Genomic DNA, 23,118 nt, shown 5'->3' on the forward strand with positions numbered 1-23,118 from the left:
CACTTCAAAAATGTGCCTTGTTGCATTAGTTGGTTTCCAGTTGAAGGCTCTTGTACCAAGATAGACAAACAACAGGGAAAAGAAAATGTTATTTGGGTTTTATTTGGGCAGATGAAAACAATAAAATATAAATAACATTCACAGACTTTTTCATATGAAAATATTTTCCATTTTTAATTTCATATCTCTGCCTTTAAAAACAATGAAAGTAAGATGACAAATAGATCTACGCTGATGGAGCTGCTTTGCATCCATTGACAAAAAAAGCTTTGGCTAAGGGCCTCATTTGTTGCACATAAAACCAGCATAACAAAATAATTTTAAAAGAATCCTATATATTAACTATTGCACTTATTATCACCACATAAAATACTTCCCAAGTCTTGTCCATTCAAATTGAACATGGGACATTAAAGGCAGTTTATAAACACTGTCATTAAAACTACAACAATCAGTTGACCATAATTTACTTCCTGTAACAAATCCTCAATGGAAGTTGATCAGGCTCGTGAACTTTAAGTATTCTGCCAAACAGATTATCTCTCTCTTTAATGTATTTTACATAATATTAAATCCCACTCATTCTTCACATTGCACTCTACAGCCTCAAAGGAAAAAAATATTGGAAGGCAGACTAGAGGGAAGAATGAGGAGTCGACAGTGCCATAACGGGACGTCAGAACAGACATGTCACATGCGCAGTGAAATTTAAAAAACAATCTGATGAATCTTTGTCTTACAAAATGTGTTTGTGAAACACATCTCTGTGCATCGTCATGCTCCCAATTCTGGGCTCCTGCAGCCTCCTGTCCTCCTCTGTCCTCCTTTGTCTTCCTATTAGAGGCATGACAGGATGGAAATTTCACTAATTTCCACTGCCGATTCATCTAAAGTTATGTAACAGACTAACCAACTGGTCTCCTAATAGAAGATAGAGTGTAAGTAATTAACATCTTATTGTGTATTCCAAAACATGCAATCCCTCAACAACAAAGGTGATGGATGATGCCTTGATTTTCCCCAGTACATTTAATAAATACAAAAAAATGTGAGTTGCCTGTTTTTATTGATGTCGATGAACCGTGGAAATGGCAACTCTGCATGTAGGTTCACTTTTCTTTAACCGACTAGTGTTTCTATTGTCGAGTAGAACATCACTATTTTGTTTAATGCTTCCCATGCCTAGCTGAGACTCAGGTGGACCGACCCGGTGGAGATCTCCAGAGCTGCCGGGGGCTCAGCAGCGCTTGTTTTTCAGTACGTTGAGTCCTTTCTGGTTCTTGGTCTTGAAGGCCATGACGAAGTGGTGAGGGGCGATTTTCCCCCGGCCCTCCTCGTCCACCTGGCCCATGAAGATGTAGTTCAAGCCTGGTGAGGTCACACACAAAGAGCCTGAATGCAGTGGCGGAACGGCAGAGACATTCAGGGAGGCCACACATCAGCATCTCCACACAGCACGTCTGTATGCCATATGTTTATATGCGCACATATAAACATATTCTGTATTTGACACATGATTCAGTGACTCTGTTGGGACAGTGAGTTTTGCCGCTCACCTCACACTCTGGGACGAGCGCTCTATCAGCTGAGCTTGACACAGCAATGGAGGCAAACTCAGAGCCATAGGTTATTCAAAAACAGTCTGCTGAACATGCGACCGAGAACTGCTTACTTTTCTATCATCTTTTACACAATGACAGTCAATTTGCCATTTCAGCTTCATAGATCAAAAAGTACTTTCTAGAGAGATTTCAACAGAGATTTCAAAACTCACCTCGTCTGATAAACGGACACTTCTTGCACAGGATGATGATCTTGGTGCTCATGGTCTTGCCTGCCTGCTGGATGGCCAGGTTGCCTTCTTTATACACGTTGATGATAGAGACAGTGGCGTACATGCTGCCTCCTCTCATCACCGCGGTAATGACAGTCCCGCTTATCACTATCATAGACACACACACACACACACACACGTCAACAACAATAAAAGCAAAACAAAAGTACTGCAAATCCGCTGTAAAAATCCATATTGCATACAGAAAATACACGTATAGAGAATGCACACATGCATGCAGCACTTCACACACATTCTCATTCAAACTTAGTTAAAAGATTTAGAGAAGCTTGTTTTCATTTATATTAACTCTTAAGGTCACTGACTACCTTGACAAGTGCTGTTTCTATGCTAGCACGAAAACCAGATTGGAAGTTATCATAGAGATTAGTTAAAATTAAAGAGTCATTAAGTTGCTAATGGAGAACATTTTCATTGCTCTTGCCAAGAAAAGGAAGGTTAAATATTGGCCTGTGGTTTAGCAATGATTCGATAACAGCAGCTTTAAGAGACTTGGGAAAAACACCAGATTGAAAGGAGGTGTTAACAATTGTCAGTACTTCAATTAAAAACCATTTAAATAAGGCCATATGAAGTGGATCTAGGGCACAGGTGCTGCTTTAAGATGTGGGCACCTAATCAAGGATAGCAGTCAATGTAATGTTAAGACCGTTAGAGATAACCGAGTCCAAGGTGTGGCCCAGAGACATGTTGAGAGAGATCAAAGGTATCTAGCATGCAGATATGTTTCACAGCAGAGTTAGTAGAGCAGTTAATATGAATGTTGAAGTCACTAGAAATTATAATACAGTCTTATCTGGAGAGATTATTGATCTCAGCTCAGCAAATTCATCTAGGATTTCATTTTTCTGTTTTGGATGGTGGAAAACACTAAGAGGAGATTTATAATTCAGAACAACTGCAAGATACTCAGAATTTGAAACATCTCCAAGAAAAATCTTCTCTCTTACTTTCTTGTTCTGCCTGGTGGGTGTTGAAAAAAGTTTAGGGGTGAAGTTTCAATCAGATTTGTCTTTCCTGTTAAGTCTGACCGGGTCTCCGTAGGTAGAATAAATCCGGCTTGTTGTTGCATATGACTCACTGACCATGAAAGTCTCAGAGACCAGACATTAAGCAGTGCCAGTTTTAGTGTGCTAGGGGAGCCAATACTCCGCGTGGGATTCAGTATGAACAGGTTTCTTTACACTGATGGTACCAGAGAGTCTGGACTCAACATTCTGCCTGCTTCCGCTCCTGACAGGGATGAAACTATCCAGAGGGCTATCTGCTTCACTAATGTTATTGTGACTGCTGCTACCGTTACATAAACCAGTGGGTTTGCCAAAGTTTTGACAATTCCACATGCACAGATCAAACCAATTTATTACATAACGGCTAAATGACTAATAGAGTGTTGATTAGACGAAATCTTCTCACAGTCCACTGTCTCGCCACTTCATTAAAATGTGATGTAACACATTATGTGCAGACTCTGCCACCACATCACACAAGCTACTTTTTCCACACACACCACCACATCGCTTGCCTTTCCCCCGGTTCCTAATGCAAATCCAAGTGAACTCTCTTTGAAATGCCAGTCTAACACATGTGGTAAACATCTCCAAGAGGAAAACATCAGAGAGCAGGAGAGTAGCAAGCGGAGACCGAGGCTGAATCAACACGTTCATTTACCAACAGTTTACTTACAGTCAGAGCCTGAGTGTATGTGTGTGTGTGTGTGTGTGTGTGTGTTTACACTGGGGGAACTGTGTACTACAGTACCCCTTCACCTCCTGACAGACTATCAAGGAAGTCTTTGAGATGCGCAGGGAAAAATCAGAGGAGCAAAGATAGTGACATGATCAGGACTGTAAAGCACTTGTCAGGGAGAGTAGGCTGCTAATGCTGTGATGAGAACTACTGATATAAACCTTGGGAGTATCTCCTCTGTCCTGACTGTGTCTTTGTTGCCTGGCGCTTTTCGATAGAGGAACACTAAGTATAAGCAGATATGTTAACCAGTAACATGAGCAAAGCTGAAGCATATCAGTGACTGTAATTCATGTGGTATGAAACAACTGAACTAAGCACTGATGGGACTTTCTTACCAAAATTGCTGGAGCAGTAATTGCTCTCAAGACTTCCTCGTCTTTTGCATTTCTGCTGGCACAGGGCTACAGAGTACTTCAGAGCTGCAGAGACACAGAGAAAAAACATTCAATCACTGTAATTTCGCCTGCCAGTGATGCAAGCAAATATATTATGGTTGCAACTGGTTCTACTTTGGTCTATTTATATTCTCGGTTCAAGAATGTGCTGAAAAGTGAAAAGGGACATTATCCACTTAAAAACTGTTAACCATCTAGTAGTTGTTCATATATAATGTACAATGTGTAGCTCCTGCTGAAAGCGGTCAATACAATGTGGCTGGTGAACATCTGCTTTCAGAGTTAGAGATAGTAAAGAGTTCATAAAGGAAAGAACCACGACTTTAAAAAAAAAACAAAAAAAACATGGTGACTGTCTAAATGTTATTCTTGCTGGAGAGGAAAAGGTCCAGGAAGATAAGCCAACCAGAATGCGTTGTCACAGTATGACATCATGGCAGGGAGGCGCCAAAATAACCTGGCTTGACTAAGGGAAAAAACAAGTGTGTGGGAACGTGAGTTTGAGTATGAAGATGACCTGTGATTGTGTGTGTGTCTGGGTGCACACGCCCACACATTATATGACTGTGTATTATGTACACTATACACCAGAGAACTGTGGGCAAGAATGTATGAACATATGTTATGTTTGGATATGTGATGTTCCTGGCTGCGTCTTTAATAAGACTCTTACTAGCTCCAGTATGTTCCATTCTCTTTTTCTCTCTTTGTATGGGAGAGAATGTTGCATCAGAACTTCATGCTGAAATAATTTTGCCAAGCTTTTTGGCAAATACACATACCTAATTATTCAAGACCTTTCCCGAACTGTGAGGGTTCACTGTTCAATTCAGAATACACTTGATCCACCGAGGAGAACTGTGTGAATAAAGTTTTAACTTTTCCAACTGGTTTGCCTGTTATTCCTTCATCTTCTTCAATGTCTTGTGATGGCAGAAAGTGCGTTTTGAAAGCCAGAAATCCAGACAGTGAGTTTTGAAAGCCAGAAAGCTCAGCACCTGGCAAATTAATCATTTAACCATTGATATTGATCAACATCCATATCAAACCCCTGCAGATACATTATGGTAATCTTGCGCAATGAGACAGTAAAAATCATACTTATTGCCCCTTTAAATATTTATATTGTATTAAAAATGTACTGCTTGGTGGATCGTACAAACCAAGTCAAGTGTCTGAAGTATCAAGTAACCAGAGTCCATATCCAAAATTTATACCCTCTGCTGCTTTATAAGGATAAGGTGTTCTACCTGATCCAGCTAATTGCCTCCACACTGGACTCAAATCATAACAATTCACTCACTCATTCCTATTCTTCCAGATCTGCTATTGGAAGCAGATTCCTGATTCCTCCCTTGTGTTTTCAAGTGCAAGATAAACCCCACATGTTAGCAACAGAGTCCAGAAATCCAAAGCCACCATGTCCCATAGTTACATCAACAAATACAGATGTTAGATGTGTTTCAGAGGTTGTGAGTGGATAAAAGCTGCTACCTACGTATGGGTCGGGTGGTGACGGGCTGTGTGGTGGTGGTGGGTGGTATTGTGGTGGTGGGGAACTTCTTGGGTCTGAACTTGTAGTGTCCAATGAAGCCGTCTGCTGTTAGACTGAGATCTGACAGGAACTGGATTAGGAGCTGGTTCCCCTCTGAGAACACGGGGCTGCAGAGGAAGAGAGACAGACAGAGAGGTGGGGGGTAAATTGAGAAAGAGAAAAAATAAAAAGTCTCAAAAATGTCTTACACAACATTCTAGTGGACTCTACCGTGCAGCAACAGTACGGTATCACCTACGCTGGGGGGCTGTCTCCGCAGTATTTTCCAATCCTCTTGGCATCGTTGATTTCTGCCCCGTTGAAAATAGAGACATGATCGTAGCGGCAGTAGTTATCTCTTTCCACGTCAAACTTCTCAAACTTCACCTCAATAATCTGCAGGAGGGGACAAGTCACAAAGTACATCCTGCTTCAACCACAAGCTTATAGGCCGTATCAGGCAAAGCCATTTGATTAAAAGGAACACCCTGTAATTTGGGGGATGATGTCATTTTGTTCCACAACCACTGTACATATAGCTGCCATTTTTACTGTAACTTGGTATACATTTGAAACGTTTTATTCCACTAGATCTACTTTTTCAACCAGTAACACATAGTCTTAAAAACCTAAGACCAAACCTAAGTAATATGTACTATCACTCAACACATGTATGTCTTAGCATGGAGCATCAAAGCAAACGATCTACACATGGATGATTTTGTGGTCTATGTTCTTGTCATTTAACGCATAAGTTGCCCTAAAAGCCAATTTCCCAAAAATAGATAAGTATTCCTGTGAGAGCAATTATTTTTTCCCCTCAAAAATAGATAAATAGCATTTTGAAACAGAACTCTTCCTCTTAATAAAAATGTTAAGGTGAATTCATTTGAAGATGAACTGTCAAACCTGGTTCTTTGGTGCCACTATGTGCCAGGAGCAGGTGACCCCGGCTGGATAGTCCTTCTCAGGCCAGTTGGGGGTTTTGAAGGAACCTGAGGGCTTGTCCAGGCGGCCTCCACAGTACTGTTCGCCTGCAGTGTATCGAAGGAACTTAGTCTTGGATCATGATCAAGACTACGACTGCACAGTTAATCAATAAAATATCATTACTACAATATCAATAACGGCAATGTCCAAATTGCAAGATGCTGCAGTTTTTCAATACAGGGAATAGTGTTTCAGGCAGCCTCCTAAACAAGATATTTTAGTGCTTGGTCTAAAAGTCAAGTTGCATATTGGACAAAATATTTTATTCAACATGACTATATTTCCTGTTCCTTGAAGTATTTCACCATAATTTTAAAGGCAGGAATGGTGTGTGCATGACATGATCCTGTAATTAACCAGTTGTCTAGTTTAATCAGCACTCTCGCTGCCTTCTTTGTGATTATGAGCACCCTAAGGAGTCAGTCTCTCTTTGGTGCTGTCCAGTGAGCTGTGTAAAAAGATACCACATGCCTCTAATGCCATCAAGCATCTGAGAAACATCAATTCGTTAACCGCACAAGCTGTTTGGACTGTCAAGAGCTGGAATCTCTTAAAAAACATTTTGCTTTTTCTTTGTAACATACACTTAGATTGATGTTTGCTCTCCAGCACGCCTAACGGACAAGCACAGTTTAGCACAGTGGCAAAAATAGTTAACAAATGGAGGGGTTGTTGTGCTGTGCAGTTTTGACAACTCTCAGGGACAGTATGGCAACAGTCTATCTGCTACCATCTGTTGTGTGAGAGCCAGGCAGGCTGGTTAATAGACATGGCCCATTACAGCTGTCAGCTCCTTGGGTACAGATAGGAAGGTCACTCCTCAGACAACCAGCCATTAAAATTCCACAGAAATAGTGGGCAAGACTTCTCAATTCCCAGCAAGAGGAAAAGGCTGGTTCAACTCTGAGTGATACTGCTGACCTGTCCAATCTACTGCAGTGCTCCAAAAAAACGGCTGTGAGAAATTCCACATCATACTGTGAGAAGTGTTGAGATTTTTTTTTTTTGTTCAGATCCTGGAGCCTGAAACCAATAGTTCCGTCTGGCATAACTGAAAGCCCTAAAGGTCACTGCCTTTTACTGAGCAGAAACAAAACTGGACTCCCTTTTGTTTTTGTATGGTATTGTGCAAAAGCTGAACTCTGCAGTAGGATATAAAGTTCTCCTCACTCCATCTGGGCATTATGGTAACATGCTATGACCTCACTGGAGCAGCTCATGTTTAACAGCCGTGTTAATTTGCTCATTACAGACTGACCCTCTGCCCCAGCAGACACACTCCCAGGCCTGTATCAGATTCCTTTATGGGGTGAAGTCATGACTGAGACTCGATCCCCCATGGCATGCTTGGGTAGAGGCAAGATATACTGAACACAGCTGCGATCCGAAGTCTATTACATCCTTGGCACCCATGTGCAGGACAACAAGATGAGAGTTAGCAGGCTACAGCCATTCTCCCATGTTCTCCACCTGTGCTGCTGAGCTAAGTGCCTACCTCTCTCATGTGGGTGAGCAGCAGAGAAGACTGCCAGGAAGCCACTCCCAGCGGTGTTGGCATCGGACACCATCTGTAGGAGCATCTTGTTGCCCGTGGAAACCAAGGCTCCTGGCCTGAATGTCCCACAGAAGCGACCGAGTCTCTGCCCATTGACATGGCCGCTGTAAACATCCACATAGTCATAGCGGCACAGGTTGTCACTCTCCAGGTCAATAAAGCGGAATGACAGGACCACTACTTTGCCCTCAGGGACCTGGGGAGGGAATCCACAAACAGGACATTAAGGTCAATTTAACTTTATTACTAAGGAGTAATCCAACATGCCATAAGTTAACAGATATGGAATTATTATAATAGTCTATCTGAATACTGTTAATTCAATGGGTTTAACACACTTTTTTTTTCTCCAGGTTTTATCGCAGAGATATAACAGCAAGCCTGACTCATGTGGAGTAGCCTATAAATTTTCAATAACCTGTTCCAGCTATACCATCAGCTCGACTGTTTAAATGTAATGTAATGCAGCAAAAACTGCCTGAGGGTGACTGTGTGGCCAGTATACAAATTCCAGAGGATGAAATTAGGAGTTTGTGATTAGTGGAGGAGTGTAGGCTATCATGCAATAAAAAAACGCGTCATGTTTCATGTCTTTTAAAATAAGAAAATGACTTTGTTGTTGTTGTTTTTCTAAATGAGTGGCCTAAGCATGTCATCACAGTATCCAAAACAGTGGAATAGTAAGTTGGACTCACTGTGATTCTCCACACACATTTGGTATTTGGGGGGTACACTCCTGGGTACCCCTGGCTCCCGATTACTCCAGAATCCCCTGTGATATTTCCACCGCACGTGAACGTTGGTCTAGGGGGGGAAAGAATGTTTTCTATTTTCTAAATTTCAGATTATGATGATGTGTTAAACATTAAACATATAAACGTTAACGACAGCCTGTGGTTGATTTAGCTCAGATTTTTTTTTTTTTTTTAATTCCTCGCCAATGCGCCATGTGTCTTGACTGGAAGCAGCGCAGACTGCAGATTCCTCTAAATAACTCTCCAGTTCACTGACGCTGCTGCTATATGGGATCTATGGCACCTTGCTCACTGATAGCCTAAAGCTCTTAAAAGAATTTGCACAGATTAGAAAATGTGAATAAAGGTGTACCTCCGTTGAGACTGCGCGCAGACCTCTGTCAAGAACAGTAGACTCCATGCGCAAAAAAGACTGCATACTCTCCACATTGTTGGGTTAACGGACCAGGCGCCTCGCTTGTTTTCGCCCCGTGGCATGAATGACATTGTGTTCAGCAGCTCAAACGGTGGGGAAAAGTACCCAGAAGTTCCTGGAGGGAGTTTCAGCAACTGCAAGCTGGAGCAGATGAATATAGCGTTTGTTCTGCGTGGTAGGAGGGACGGAGCACAGGCAGCTGCTTTTTTTTCCCCAAAAAACCTGCGATAAAAGACGCACTGGAGGGGTGTGAGGTCTCGCATTAGTTTCATACAGCACCTGGCCTGAAAACCTGCAAGGAGGCGGCATGAATAAACTTGACTTGATAGTCTATGATGAATATTATTGGCACTGAAGCCTGCCTACATGGCTCAGTATGGACCATGAGCATATTATAAATACCCATATAGATTAACTACAGAAAGCAGTCAATAAATATTTGCGTTTCATCTCAATAAGCTGTTGAAATGTGGAAAAGTTGTTGACCAGATGTTAAGTGATAGAGGACGGACTTTCAGCAGGAATGTAAATTTTACACCCATGTAGGCTGCGGGCCCATTTAAAATTGGTTTATCAAATCGCCATAGGCTGAGGCTTGTCAGAATGATATGCACAGTCGAGAGAGAGAGAGCGAGAAAGAGCGAGAGAGAGAGAGAGAGAGAGATGGCACCACCTGCTGGACTTAACAGGATATGAGAGAGATTACTGGTTATTTAGTAAGAATTACCTAAAAATACATTATCATTCTTAATACCAATAAATTACCGGCCAGATAGCCAATGCAGATGCTGACCTTGCATTAGCCTATGGATTGAGTTAAATGTGACACTAATTGTATTCATACTGTAGCAGGTAACAGGCCTATAGCAGTTTTAATGGACCAGGCGCTAGATTGATGCAATATGATCCTTCCACCCAACCCCAGTAGCTAAGTAGTGTTTCCAGTTGCTTTACTGGCAGGCAGTGGGATAAAAAATCATTATAGTAGGATGGAAGTATAAGGGTTAGCTCACAGCATTACAAAAGTATTGTCATGGGCAAATAGAGCAAATTAAATTAATGAGATCTCGCAAATTGGGTGGTCTTGGGCCCCAGGACATGTGTCCCGCCATGCCCCGCTCAAATCCAGGTCTAAGTCGCAATTCATGACCACAACCTTACTACCCTTGTTGAAACATTTCAATAAAAAAACAGACTATCGAGGAACAAAGTAGGCTGGTCAAGTGGGAGGTTGATGGGACAAATCCACCAGTTGAGATACTAACGTTACGTTGTCTAAGGAGGCCTCTCTATTTCTCATTTCGTCCCCCAACGTAATTGCTGAGTTGAAACATAATTCTATTACACATTATAAACATGATTGCATTTAGTGGCGCTAAATCAAAATTAATGTTTTACCATCGATGAATTCGCGTTTGACTATTTTGCCTACATATTCACAATCGTCGTTATCTTGTAATCGGTGATCGATTGTATTCTAGTGCAACTAAAGATGGCGGACCGAACGTCTGCTGGCTCTCAAAAAGCTAGCGCTAAGGTGAATTTATCTTTCGCATTGTAGTTACCTAGATATCATCTACTGAAATAAACTCAATGTCGTTATTAGTGGGCCCTAACAACCGTGACTATTTACGCCTTTGTAGCTTGCAAGAGCTAAGAGTAGCGAGTGTACGCAACGTTGTTAGCTAGCTAGTTGGCAGACGCGCTAACCTTTGGCTGCCCAGCCACACTAGCTAGTTTAGCTAAGCCGAGCTAACAATGTAGCAACCACAACAAGCAAGGCCAGGCCCAGTCTTTCAGTTGATCTAGGTATTGTTGGCACAACTAGCAAGCTAAAACTTCTATAGCTACTCTGAAGAATGAAGTTTGGTGAATATTTGTTTCATTTTAGATATAATAAAGTCAAGTTTTGTGTAACTTTGGCCTAAGGATATCTCAGCGTTAGTTGCCCGCAACAGTCATTCGCCGCCCATTGCTTTCAACCGAGAGCGCTGCAGCAAACAGCAGCTAGCTAGGCCTTTTACTAATTTCGTTCGATTGAGCTTCTGTAGTCTAGCTACAAACATGAAATTTGCTGTAATTGCACGGTGCGATTGCGCAGAGGTTGTGCAACTGTGGCTAACTATGAGTGGACATGACCTAGTTTACAGGTTATCTGGTGTTACGTTTACTGGCTAACACGCCCGACTAGAGTGCCTATCAGCATGTGAGCTGTCACAGTAATAATACGTATAGTTTAAAACACTAATTGTGTCAGTGGGAATCTGGGTGATAAATGGATGTATTCTGGTCGTACAATCTTAGTGTTAAGTGCCGTAGCTGTCTGAGGTAGTATCTGTTGTAGTCCAACCATGCTTTGTTTACATCTGCAGGCGCTGCTTGAGAGCAAACTGAAGTCTTTCAGCATTGGCAAAATGGCAGTTGCAAAGAGAACCCTGAGCAAAAAGGAACAAGATGAAATTAAGAAAAAAGTAAGTAGTGGGGGCTATTTATTTAGATACTCAGAGAAGAATTCTATATAATCTGTGGTAGCCAGTAATTATTACATGCTACTTCATTTATTTGAAAAAAAATATTTTTCAACTTTGATACTGGTTTTGTTTTCAGGAGGATGAGCGGGCAGCAGCAGAGATTTATGAGGAGTTCCTTGCTGCCTTTGAGGGAGGAGGGGAGGGCAAGGTCAAGGCCTTTGTCCGTGGTGGTATTGCTAATGCAACAAAAGGTAAAGGAGTTCAAATACTTAGGTCATGTTTTCGCCAAGTAGAATAGATTAATTATTAAGGTACGAGTACAGCGTACAATCTCCTCGCACTGGCTTGGGTGGAGGAAATACCGTATATGGGCGTGTGGAATTGACACCGGGGTGTAACTTTTCCACATGTCATACTGTTACATGCCCCATTTTCCCTTTAAACATGCACATGTGCATCCTTGCATGTGTTAAGGCATCATAGGCCTACTCCCACTGAGAGTGAGTGGAAAAAAAGCTGTGCATTAGTGATGTGCGGATTGGCTAATAGCAGATGGATGGCTGGCAGGTGAGAAAGAAATTAGTTAAATAGACTAACTTATGTTATAATTTGTTTGTAATTTAATATAGGCCTACTGTTGCCACAACATTTGTATCAGCTGTTAATATACGTTCCAAAACAAGACAGTTTGTTTACGTTTTGGCATTGATACTGGTTTCTGTTGTCTTGACGTAACCATAGACTGTCAAATTATTTAGCATACATTATCAATAATACATCAATTTCTGTTTGATAAGATAGAAGCATTGTTAAATTAAGGAATTACATGTGCCCCTCCACACATGCACAATGCAGTGTGAGTCAATGAATGCTGCCACTGTGTGGTGTAACGTGTCCAGTGAACGCAGAAGCTGGTAATGATGTTGTTCATATACTTTATTAAAAAAACAGTATACCCCACACTGCAGTGTATTTCAAGGTCGGTGTGAAAATATGGATACTGCCCAAGCCTACCTTGGACCTGAAAACGTGAAATACTAATGTGATTGCATTGAAATTTGGAACTGACCCACTGTGTCTTCTTCCAGAGGAAGCTGCTGCTGATGAGAAGAGGGGGAAGCTGTACAAGCCTAAGTCACGGTTTGAAACACAAACAAAAAGCTTCTTGCCATTGGAAACCCCTCCCCAGTTTTTAGCATTGGACAAAAGACATGTACGTACCATAACTATCCACAAGCAGCCTTTTCTTGTTACTAAAGTAAGTAATTCCATGCCCTTCACTTCACTTTTTTCACACTTCTCATGCTTGTATTTCAGCCTCTGAAGAAAAGTAATGAAAAGGAAAAGAAGAAGAGTAACTTGGAGCTCTTCAAAGAAGAACTTAAACAGTAAGCATTGGCACATAAATCTTTAACCACTTTTATTTGTTTGGGGTCGGCGGTAGCTTGGAGGTTAGAGAAACGCCACCCACTCCCAGGAGTGAGTGGGAAAAGTGAATGAATGACACCCCCCTCTAGTGGAGCTGCTCAGTGGCCAACAGTTAAAAGACTGTGGTTGTACTGGGCAGCTCCCAGGTGTGAATTTGTGAAACTGTGTAAATGTGAAGCAGAAATGAGCAAGTGTGCTCAGTCAATAAATAAATAATAAATAGAGGTTAAATAAAGGTTGAAATAATAAATGATTTGTTCACAGGTGGTATGTGCCACCTGTGAACAAATATTATTTTTGCATATATATTGTATAATATGCTGTCTCTTACAGAATACAGGAGGAAAGGGATGAAAGACACAAGATGAAAGGACGTGTTAGTCGTTTTGAACCTCTCTCTGGCATGGATGGAAGACGCTCATGTAAGTGTCTGCAAGCTGCATGACGATCAAACTATGTACTAACTGGCTCTGAAATGGCCCTGTCCCGCACGCCTTGCTTTGCCCCCATCCCCTTTTTGTCAATTTTGCCCAGAAACAAAATTTATACTGCTTTTCTGCTTCTTTTAGCGGATGGTTCTTCAAGAAGAAACCGTCCGTCCAGTGGTAATTGCGACTTAATATGGTGGCTTTGAACATCTTCATCTTGCAAATGTGAAAAAGAAAACATGTGGTCCTGTCAGGCAGCGTGAAGGAAAGTCTCCTCTCTTCTCTGTCTCTGCAGTTTTGGATGATTCGGCACCAGGTTCCCATGATGTTGGAGACCCATCCACTACTAACTTGTATCTTGGAAACATCAATCCACAGGTGAACTTGTGTGTCCAAACACAATTTGCAGTGGAAAAGAAAGACACTAGAAAACACAAAATTGTAGAAATTGTCAATTTACTGTCCCTGATTTCAGGTGGCTGCCTTTTGTAGTAATGATGCTAATCTCAGTGCACCTTAAGTAACCATTTTCTCCATGTCTTCCTGTCACTGTTGTTCTGTAGATGAATGAGGAGATGCTGTGTCAAGAGTTTGGCCGCTATGGCCCGCTGGCCAGTGTGAAGATCATGTGGCCGAGGACGGACGAGGAGAGGGCTCGGGAGAGGAACTGTGGCTTTGTGGCCTTCATGAACAGGAGGGATGCTGAGCGAGCACTCAAGAACCTAAATGGTACAAAAGTTAGATTTCTCAACATTTAATTAATTTATTAGAGAATGGTGGTGAAACTGGACCCCCCAGCTGTTGTATGTTTCTAAATGAAGGGTTTTTGTTTCTGTGCTGACTGCAGGAAAGATGATAATGAACTTTGAGATGAAGCTGGGATGGGGCAAAGGTGTGCCCATTCCTCCCCACCCCATCTACATCCCTCCTTCCATGATGGAGCACACACTCCCCCCACCTCCCTCTGGCCTGCCCTTCAACGCCCAGCCCCGTGAGAGGCTGAAGAACCCCAATGCTGCCCTGCTTCCTCCGCCCAAAAACAAGGAGGAGTTTGACAAGGTAACTCATCATGTCAGCCTAGGATTTTCTCAGGGGTTTATGCCAGTGTTTTGTAAATGCTGCTGGTAAGATGTTAGCCTTCATATTCAATCATAAGCAGTCGGTCAAGGTTTTAGTCTAGTCTCTGTGAGTGGTAGCTTTTGTCATGTTGACTGAACTAGACTAGTTTTGCATTGTATATCAAAGGGTGGGTAGAATGAAATGTTAGTGTGTGGGAAATACTTAGCGTTACAGAGAGGTGTTAATGAATACAGTGTCAGGGGTGTTTGGCCTATTATAAAACTGACAGCAGTAAAGGAAAGTTGTTGTCTATTTGCAGTTTTAAATGCATTTTTTATATTTTTCACCTGTTGCCTTTTAACAATACTCACATATTCTATGTTTATTATCTGATGTGACTTCATATACAGACTCTGTCGCAAGCCATAGTCAAAGTGGTTATCCCAACAGAAAGGTACATGTTTTTCTTTTTTTTAATTGGTGTAAAAACTTAGAAAAAAAACATCCCATAATGAAGCTAAAAGTTTGATCAATTGGATCACGCATGCTACAGGGGGCTGGTCAGTATGGGTGAGCAATGGTTGAGGCAACTGTACAATGTCTCCATGTTAGTACATAGAATAATACTGACATCAGATTGTTATGCACTTAGCTCTGTCACACTTAACAAACGCTCATATAAACATAAATATCTAGTAAAACATCATCATAGTTCTTATTTTATGTGCTCTTTAGAAACATAGATCATGAGTTTTCTACGTCTCAGTACCACTCCATACATCAACATTTAGTTTTCATGTTATAGCTTAACTTCAGTGACATGGTTCTCTTCCACATACATAGCCTGCTGACTCTAGATCCCTAGCTGTCAAGTCCTGCTTTCTGACCATTGCTCATTCAGACTGTCTTCCCCCTTGGCCTCTGTCACTCTGTCAGGGACTCAGTAAATCTGGCCCCTGCCAACAAATCCAAACTTCCCATTATTAGTCTATACGACCTTTGACATTGGCCTTGGTGAGCAGCACAAGTTGAACTGTCTGCAGCAGCGAGGGACCTGAAAAGCATCATGGGATGGATTGGGAAAGTATACAGAATTTTACCCCGCCATTGGTACGATCGGCTCCAATACAAGTAAATGTGATCTGTGTTGTCAAATGAAAGACATCCTTTGTTTTGTTGGCCACTTTAGGCTAATTATATCCAACCTGCACCATATAGCTCCCCAACCTTATTTCTCAAATTCTCTGCGGAACACTAGTCATCCCATTTGCACTGTATTCAGTCATGACCAATAGATATCCACCAGTAGATATCCTATTTAGCCTATTTAGGCCAACAATCCTATACTGCTTTGGTTCTTCCTTACTTCACTTCACACATTAGTTAGGAGTTGAGAATGGGTGTTGAAAGTTACTGTATTGACAGACTTTGTCAGGTTAATACAGTGTCTCTGCAATGTCCCACTCCTATTTTCCCATCTTTCAGCTTCACTGTTCCCCATTCTGTACAAATTGAATCTAGGAAGTAGATGTATATGAAAGGGTCCACGCAGTGCAACGTCATTAAAACCAGTTGCACTGGTGTCCCTAAAGTACGCGGGCATGAACTTGATGATAATCTTTTACAAACAGAGTTTACATCCAATTTCCAGTCTTAATTTTTGTCGTTAGCAGTTTTTTTAATTGAATGAATGTTTTACTGTAATATGATCAGTTCACATTTTGAAAGTATTGATTTTTGGCTGCATTTATACACATATAGACAACATACACATATTCATGTTCTGTGTCTACATAGGCCCAGAGGCATAGTCAAGGTTAGCAGACAGGCTTTGCATATGGTCAAGAATCTGGCCACTCTGAATCCGTTTGCTTTAACTGTGTCTTTCTTATAGGAATTTGCTCTCTCTCATCCACCGAATGATCGAGTTTGTGGTGCGTGAGGGCCCAATGTTTGAAGCCATGATTATGAACAGAGAAATCAACAATCCCATGTACAGGTGAGTGTAAATGCATATAGCCTAAGTAATAAATAATCTTTCATCATTATTTTGGTTATCTAGCGGGTTTTTTTTTTTGCAGAGTTTTGATGCTTGATCCTTTTGTTCCAGGTTTCTATTTGAGAACCAGAGCCCAGCACATGTATACTACCGATGGAAGCTCTACTCCATACTACAGGTGTGATATTGATGCTTAAAACTTGCTATGGTCATGTATTACAATAGCAAATGTGACAAATTGAAGAGCAAGTTGATGATCTTTGATCGTAGTCCAGCATGATTTGGTTTGGTCTTAATTATAAAGGATGTCTTATTACTTGCTCAGGGAGAAGCACCGGCCAAATGGCGAACAGATGACTTTAGGATGTTTAAGAACGGCTCTTTGTGGCGTCCTCCTCCTCTCAACCCATACCTCCACGGCCCTTATGACGATGGTGAAGAGGAGGAGGAAGAGGAGGAGTCCAGCAAGAAAGGCTGCTTGAAAGAAGAGTAAGACACTGCCTTTGTGGTTGTGGGCTTAGATTCAGTTAAAAATATAGCCATAAATTGTGTAATCATGTATTGCTTCTTACATCATACATGCTTCTTTTCCCTCCCTCTTCTCCTCTCTCTCTCCCTTCATGCCTGCAGTGAGCGGGATAAACTAGAGGAGATTCTGCGGGGCTTGACTCCCAGGAAGGGAGACATAGCTGAAGCCATGCTGTTCTGCCTCAGCCACGCCGAGGCTGCTGAGGAGATTGTGGAGTGCATCACAGAGTCCCTCTCCATCCTCAAGACCCCCCTCCCCAAGAAGGCAAGACGCTACACTGGCTTTGTGTTGAGAAAAGGACTGAGAATTTCCATGAATGTCAAATTCATTGGTAGAACATTCAAGTAAAACTGAATCCATTTTTTACTTTTTGTCATTTCAGATTGCACGGTTATATCTAGTTTCTGATGTGCTGTACAACTCTTCTGCCAAAGTTTCCAATGCGTCTTACTACAGAAAATAGTAAGTTATTTATGTGCTTGGACTCATACCCAAATACACTACTTCTGTTTTATAGTATGACATGCAAACAATTGTTGTTCTCCTCCTGTCTTCAACAGTTTTGAGACCAAGCTCTGCCAGATTTTCTCAGACCTCAATGCGACATACAAAACGATACAGGGCCACCTCCAGTGTGAGAACTTTAAGGTACCAAATGTCCACCAATACCTGCTCAGAAAAATAAATGCGCAAAATAATCCACGCAATCAGTTTCTCACCCATGTGACTCAGCCGTCCTTGTCTCGTTTTCTTCTGTGCGGCAGCAACGGGTGATGTCGTGTTTCCGGGCGTGGGAGGACTGGGCTGTATACCCAGACCCTTTCCTTATCAAGCTGCAGAACATCTTTCTGGGTCTGGTTAACATCTCAGCAGACAAGGAGTCCCCTAGCATCATACCAGAGGTCAGTAACCTAAATTCTCCTGTCTCCGACTTTGTGCTTTCAAAATCCATCACTTCATAAATTCCCAGCAAGAATCATCTTTGTGTGTTGTCTTTGGCCTAGCCTGAGCCAGCAGAGGACATTGACGGCGCCCCCATTGGGGAGTATGTCGACGGGGCTCCACTGGAGGATGTGGATGGGGTGCCTATCGACTCAGGAGCCATTGACGGGGCCCCGATCGACGGAGCCCCTCTGGATGACCTAGATGGTGTTCCTATCAAGCCCATGGAGGAGGACATAGATGGAGTACCCTGTGAGTGGTGCTGAGACTAACATAGGGTGTTGTAGGGGTTGTGAATGGTGGCCTTGGACAAAATGTTCTATGTGGCTCTTGTATAGTGAATCAACTTCAACAATTTCCTTTTACTTTCCTTTTAAAGTGGATCAATCCAAGGAGGCAACCTTCAAGGTAGCACCCTCCAAATGGGAAGCAGTGGATGAGGCGGAGCTAGAATCTCAAGGTGAGACTTTTAGGTGGCATCAAACTATGAAACTTTAATGTATGGAAGATCTGACATACGGTAAATTAGTCCCCATTTGATGCATTATTAGTACTCAGTTGTGTGGTGCTCAATCTCAGCTGTCATCTGTTTCCTCCTCAGCTGTGACCACCTCAAAATGGGAGATATTTGAGCAGCCGGAGGAAACAAAAAAGTGAGGGGTGTTTTTATTTCTGTGTTTTGAGGATAATGGTCAATTCTATTACACTCCAAATACCTTGGTGCATCCATTTTTCACTAACTTTGTGTCCGCCTCTGAAGGGATGAGGAGGAGAGTGACAACGATGACAAGAGCCCCCGCTCGGAAGATCCTCAGAGTTACTCCAACCCCATCAGAGATGACACAGACATCAAGGCTAAGATCTCAGAAATGAATGAGGAGAAACGCACCAAGTTGAGAGAGATCGAGGTACTCTACTACTACCATGTTCCCCCATACTACACATCAGCATATTGTGATCTGTAACTGGTGTTTTGAATGCAAACAAAATTCAAATCCCATCCCACATCTTACACACTTTCCATTGGTTGTTTTGACTGTTTTCCCTCACTATTCTTCACCCAGGTTAAGGTCATGAAGTTCCAGGATGAGCTGGAGTCTGGGAAAAGGCCCAAGAAGCCTGGCCAGAGTATTCAGGAGCAGGTGGAACACTACAGGGACAAACTATTACAAAAGGTATTAAACCGGGCTCTGCTTTTACCACAGATGATACATAATCCAGGATTCAACTCTGTGTCATTAATTGTGTTCCTCTACTGCAGGAAAAAGAAAAGGAGAAACTTGAAAGGGAGAAAGAGAGGGAGAAAAAAGAGAAGGAAAAAACTGAGGCACGTTTGAAAGACCTGAAGAAGGAAAAAGAAAAGGAGGACACACCGACCAGAAAAGAAAGGTGAGATACTATTTAGTTGCTCTCAGTGTAGCAGGTTTATCATTGTCAGTAAAGGTGTAGTGCTAAATCATTTTAGTGTGTTCCCTTTGCTTTATGATGCATGGGATTTATTTAATGTCCTATCTCAGATGTTTCTCCCCTCTGGTTGATAGGAAACGGCGTCACAGTGGGTCACCCAGCCCAACAAGGAGTAGCAGCAGACGAGGTCGTTCCCCATCGCCACGCTCAGAGCGGTCGGAAAGGTCGGAACGCTCCGACCGCTCCTACTCTAAAGACGTGTCCTCACGCTCCTCCCATAAAGACTCCCCCCGCTCCAGCAACAAAAAGTCCTCCAAGAGGTAAGATAACCTGGCCAATATTAAAGCTCTTGCTAGTGCAAACTTCTCCTGTCACCTGGGCCTCTTTTCACAAGGAATGGGAACTGATAAAATTTTCAACATTTTTAACAATTCCCTTGTCAGTTCCTGTCTCACATATATTACCCTTATAGCACTCCGGAAATACTAGTTTCCAAGTTAACTGATTAAAAATCTGCTCCAATCCCAAATAAAAATAAATAAAAATATAGCTATTCATATGATACTGTTTTATTATTGCCATATGACACCTTTACTTCCAAAATTGTACACTTTGTGCGAGTGTTCAGTTCAGTTTTCAGCAGCATGGGAGCAGTTTCCTTGTCGTGCGCAGCACTAATGTATTTAGTAGCTATGGAAGTGTAACTCAATTTTGGAGCTGTACTTTTAGTGGTTCAAGCCTGTAGGGCTGAACCACTATTGTTTTGCTATTGATTTATTATTTTCCTTCCACTGCAAATTACCATTAAAAGTCATTAGGGCTTAAACCATAAAATGCTTGCGGCTATATTTTCTAACATTTGTAATGCTCGCTCTGCTGCTACACGCTTCAGCTACAAGGTAACTTTTCCCAAATGGAGCCACTAGGCCTTGCAGTTGCTCACACACACACACACACACACACAAGAAGAGATGGAGAGCAAGACAATTTAGTAGTGCATAAAAAATTGTGCATTCATTGTAAAAGAGTAGGAAAAAAGGGGAATCAATAAGGCAAATGCGTTTTGATGCGGTTGGTTTGGGAAACATTGTAAGTTGTTTCTCATTGGATCCAGGCCTCGGTTCCCAGCCCTACTTTTCACCATAGAAGTAGTGGTTTTGTTTACTGCAGTGGGGTAAATTGAGTTGAACCAAAATTTCTTATGTTTGTCGTTCCAGATCTCCCTCATCGCCCCGCACACCCAAACGGTCCAGGAGGTCACGCTCCAGGACGCCCAAGAAATCAGCTAAGAAGTCCCGCTCCAAATCTAGGTCCCCTCACCGGTCCCACAAGAAATCAAAGAAGAGCAAACACTGACATATCCTCTCCCCCAACCTCCAACCTCCAGACCAGCCTATTCTCCTCCCTCCCCATTCTCTCCCTCTCTGCGCCTTGTTGTATAAAAGATTGACTGAGTTGGCGGTTCGAGATCCCTGCCCAAATTTTCATGTAAAGACAAACAAGAGAGGTGATTGTTGCACGGGTTGCCAAGTTGTGTATCAAATGGATTGGGCTGTTGCTGTTTTATATTGTAAAAAAAAAATGCGCTTGTGTGTCCCTACTCCCCACCACCGCCCAATGGAATTCATCCATGTGGTAGACCACACCCGAACAGAGTGTGATGACTCTAGTCTTATATTCATGCTGTCATTTTCTGTTTTTGTAGTTCACATTAAAAAAGAATTCCTAATAAACTAGTGGCTTTTTTTTTTTTCAAAACAGATTATCTGGTGAAATTATAATACTTTATTGACAGAGACACATATTCTTAAGAATGAAAAGTGCCATGCAGTATAAATTAATCTACAATTCTAAACCTTTAAGTCATTTATTTACATTTAGTGCATTATTCTAATCATACAAAATTATGTAGGATTTTAACAATTACAAAGGTGATTGATGTAAGGCTGTTTGAGATATGCAATGTATTAGCTTCTTAAAATCCTCAGCAAATAGTTGAATGCAACTGATAATCAGTCATTTTTAAGGCAAAACGGACATTGATTGCCTTTGCAAATAGAGGCCAATGTAATAGCTTATTATGATTTAGTGAAGCTGATCTTGTCACATGGTGTCATGGCCTCACAGCTTGGCCTGCACCTTCCTTAGCTGATCCCTCAGCTCCAAATGAGCAATGGAGGAGAGGTGCACCTCATCCGGCCCGTCAGCGATGCGCAGCGTCCGCACATAGGAATACCTAAGTAAGGATGATGATGTTGGCATCAGGAAGGAGATCTATTGAATGCTCATACTGAAGTGACCTGACCAGAAAAATGTGCATACAGGAGATACTTACATCTGTGCTAGGGGGAAGTCTCCAGACACACCTGCACCTCCGTACACTTGGATGGCACAGTCCACCACCTTACAGGCCATCCTGCCTGCTGCCACCTTGATCATGGCAATCTAGGGACGAAACCAGTGATAGAGGGAATAAAAGAGGGCTGTTGAGGGGCTAGGACTGTAACTACCCGTAGATCAGAGAGGGTTATCTGACTATTAGCTGTGTTACCTGTTTGCGAGCAGCCCGGCTGCCCAGTGTATCCAGGGCGTGGGCAGCATGGAGAGTCAGCAGGCGGGTCTGCTCTATCATGAGGCGGCACTCTGCTATCCAGTGGGCAACAACCTCCTAGACACACACACATAAAATGGATAACGTATGTTATATTGTATTTACTCAAGCTGTTACTAAAAATCTGACCACTAGGTGTCAACAGCAAGAAAGAGCTTACATGTTACCACAGCCCTAAAATCAAGTGTGGAGGCAGTTCTGGCTAGATGTGTACACCTACATGCTGGTAGAGTTTCTTGCCAAATGCGAGCCTGGTGGCGGCCCGCTGGCAGAGCAGCTCCAGTGCCAACTCAGCCAGGCCAACGGCCCTCATGCAGTGGTGCAGCCTGCCCGGCCCCAGACGACCCTGGGCTATCTCAAAACCCCGGCCCTCTCCTGGCAACAAACACACACACAGCATTCATTAAAGACAGGCCACAAGGATGCTACACAAACACACAGTGGGACAGAGAGACCCAGAGACAGAACAGGAAAATAAACACTGATCAGATTTAAGAACTTACACATGATACAGTATCGTGGATTGTCAGAGGGGGAGAAGTTATATCTGTGGTCTAGTGAGCTCATACATGTAACAAATCTCATTAATCAAAATCCCTTTATGGTTCAAACACTGAAAGGTGGTGAAATCAGCAGCCAAACACGGAACACATGTTCAGTGTTTGTGAAGCTTATGTGCAATCCATTGTAGGTATTTGATTACGAATGACTAACAGTGCTTTGTGAATATTTTATATATCTTGCCCAAAGTGAGTAAACAAGTGAATAAATTAAAAGAGTGAGACACAGAAATACAGTCTCTTACCCAGAATAATATTGGAGGCAGGGACACGCACATTGTCAAAATGCACTTCAAAGTGGCCACCATGGATAGCATCTGAGCACAGAAAAATCACAGGAGAAAAAAAAAACAAAGATTACATACTCTGGTTTAATTATGATGATAAAAAATAAATCATGTGACTTTTAGGGCAGGAAAGCTCATCTATGTCA

At 42.2% G+C, this 23,118-nt stretch overlaps 3 protein-coding genes across 8 annotated transcripts in view; 1 reads left to right on the top strand and 2 right to left on the bottom strand.

Annotated features, from left to right (window-relative positions):
* Positions 1–100: 100 nt before the first annotated feature.
* Positions 101–9,322, bottom strand: pcolce2b (procollagen C-endopeptidase enhancer 2b). The gene is made up of 9 exons (XM_071516934.1): positions 9,189–9,322; positions 8,777–8,885; positions 8,022–8,277; positions 6,446–6,570; positions 5,796–5,932; positions 5,501–5,664; positions 3,943–4,026; positions 1,775–1,942; positions 101–1,368 (listed from the first exon to the last, which is right to left on the bottom strand). The coding sequence occupies exons 1-9, from the start codon at positions 9,320–9,322 to the stop codon at positions 1,238–1,240; spliced, it is 1,308 nt and encodes a 435-aa protein (XP_071373035.1). The 3' UTR covers positions 101–1,237.
* Positions 9,323–10,739: 1,417 nt separating this feature from the next.
* u2surp (U2 snRNP-associated SURP domain containing) lies at positions 10,740–21,237 on the top strand. Of its 3 annotated transcripts, XM_071516923.1 has the most exons (26): positions 10,740–10,788; positions 11,624–11,722; positions 11,859–11,973; positions 12,811–12,935; positions 13,040–13,110; positions 13,484–13,572; positions 13,720–13,755; positions 13,874–13,956; positions 14,142–14,307; positions 14,426–14,637; positions 15,048–15,091; positions 16,532–16,636; positions 16,748–16,814; positions 16,962–17,125; positions 17,267–17,429; positions 17,548–17,627; positions 17,726–17,813; positions 17,930–18,067; positions 18,170–18,359; positions 18,487–18,567; positions 18,709–18,760; positions 18,868–19,015; positions 19,172–19,282; positions 19,369–19,496; positions 19,649–19,834; positions 20,732–21,237. In XM_071516923.1, exons 1-26 carry the CDS (start codon positions 10,744–10,746, stop codon positions 20,868–20,870), a joined length of 2,925 nt encoding a protein of 974 aa, XP_071373024.1. In that variant the 5' UTR covers positions 10,740–10,743; the 3' UTR covers positions 20,871–21,237. The 3 variants fall into 3 exon arrangements, with proteins under 3 accessions (XP_071373024.1, XP_071373025.1, XP_071373027.1); XM_071516924.1 differs by lacking the exon at positions 13,720–13,755 and having other exon boundaries at positions 19,625–19,834; XM_071516926.1 differs by lacking the exons at positions 10,740–10,788; positions 11,624–11,722; positions 11,859–11,973; ... (5 more) ...; positions 14,142–14,307; positions 15,048–15,091 and having other exon boundaries at positions 14,442–14,637; positions 18,185–18,359.
* A 103-nt stretch (positions 21,238–21,340) lies between these two features.
* Positions 21,341–23,118, bottom strand: part of nphp3 (nephronophthisis 3) — a 35,320-nt gene continuing 33,542 nt past the window's right edge. For all 4 annotated transcript variants that reach the window (XM_071516918.1, XM_071516921.1, XM_071516922.1 and 1 more), the window contains 5 exons: positions 22,931–23,002; positions 22,346–22,500; positions 22,066–22,182; positions 21,850–21,959; positions 21,341–21,750 (listed from right to left, as the gene is read on the bottom strand). In XM_071516918.1, coding sequence (XP_071373019.1) covers positions 21,636–21,750; positions 21,850–21,959; positions 22,066–22,182; positions 22,346–22,500; positions 22,931–23,002 — 569 coding nt within the window. In that variant the 3' untranslated portion in view covers positions 21,341–21,635. The remainder of the gene's footprint in view (positions 21,751–21,849; positions 21,960–22,065; positions 22,183–22,345; positions 22,501–22,930; positions 23,003–23,118) is intronic.

The sequence above is a fragment of the Centroberyx affinis genome, unplaced genomic scaffold (genome assembly GCF_046629955.1).
Source record: "Centroberyx affinis isolate AG114_WGS23_722 - 3 ecotype Tasmania unplaced genomic scaffold, CSIRO-AGI_Caff_v1 ptg000436l_1, whole genome shotgun sequence".
NCBI classification, from domain to species: domain Eukaryota; kingdom Metazoa; phylum Chordata; class Actinopteri; order Beryciformes; family Berycidae; genus Centroberyx; species Centroberyx affinis.

Coding starts and splice junctions, on each gene's coding strand:
- pcolce2b (XM_071516934.1), bottom strand. CDS start 9,322: ATGTCATTCATGCCACGGGGCGAAAACAAGCGAGGCGCCTGGTCCGTT. Junction 6,571..8,021: donor TGCTCACCCACATGAGAGAG/GTAGGCACTTAG, acceptor GATACACTGCAG/GCGAACAGTACTGTGGAGGC. Junction 5,665..5,795: donor TGCGGAGACAGCCCCCCAGC/GTAGGTGATACC, acceptor CTTCCTCTGCAG/CCCCGTGTTCTCAGAGGGGA.
- u2surp (XM_071516923.1), top strand. CDS start 10,744: ATGGCGGACCGAACGTCTGCTGGCTCTCAAAAAGCTAGCGCTAAG. Junction 14,308..14,425: donor AGCACTCAAGAACCTAAATG/GTACAAAAGTTA, acceptor TGCTGACTGCAG/GAAAGATGATAATGAACTTT. Junction 16,637..16,747: donor ATCAACAATCCCATGTACAG/GTGAGTGTAAAT, acceptor CTTTTGTTCCAG/GTTTCTATTTGAGAACCAGA.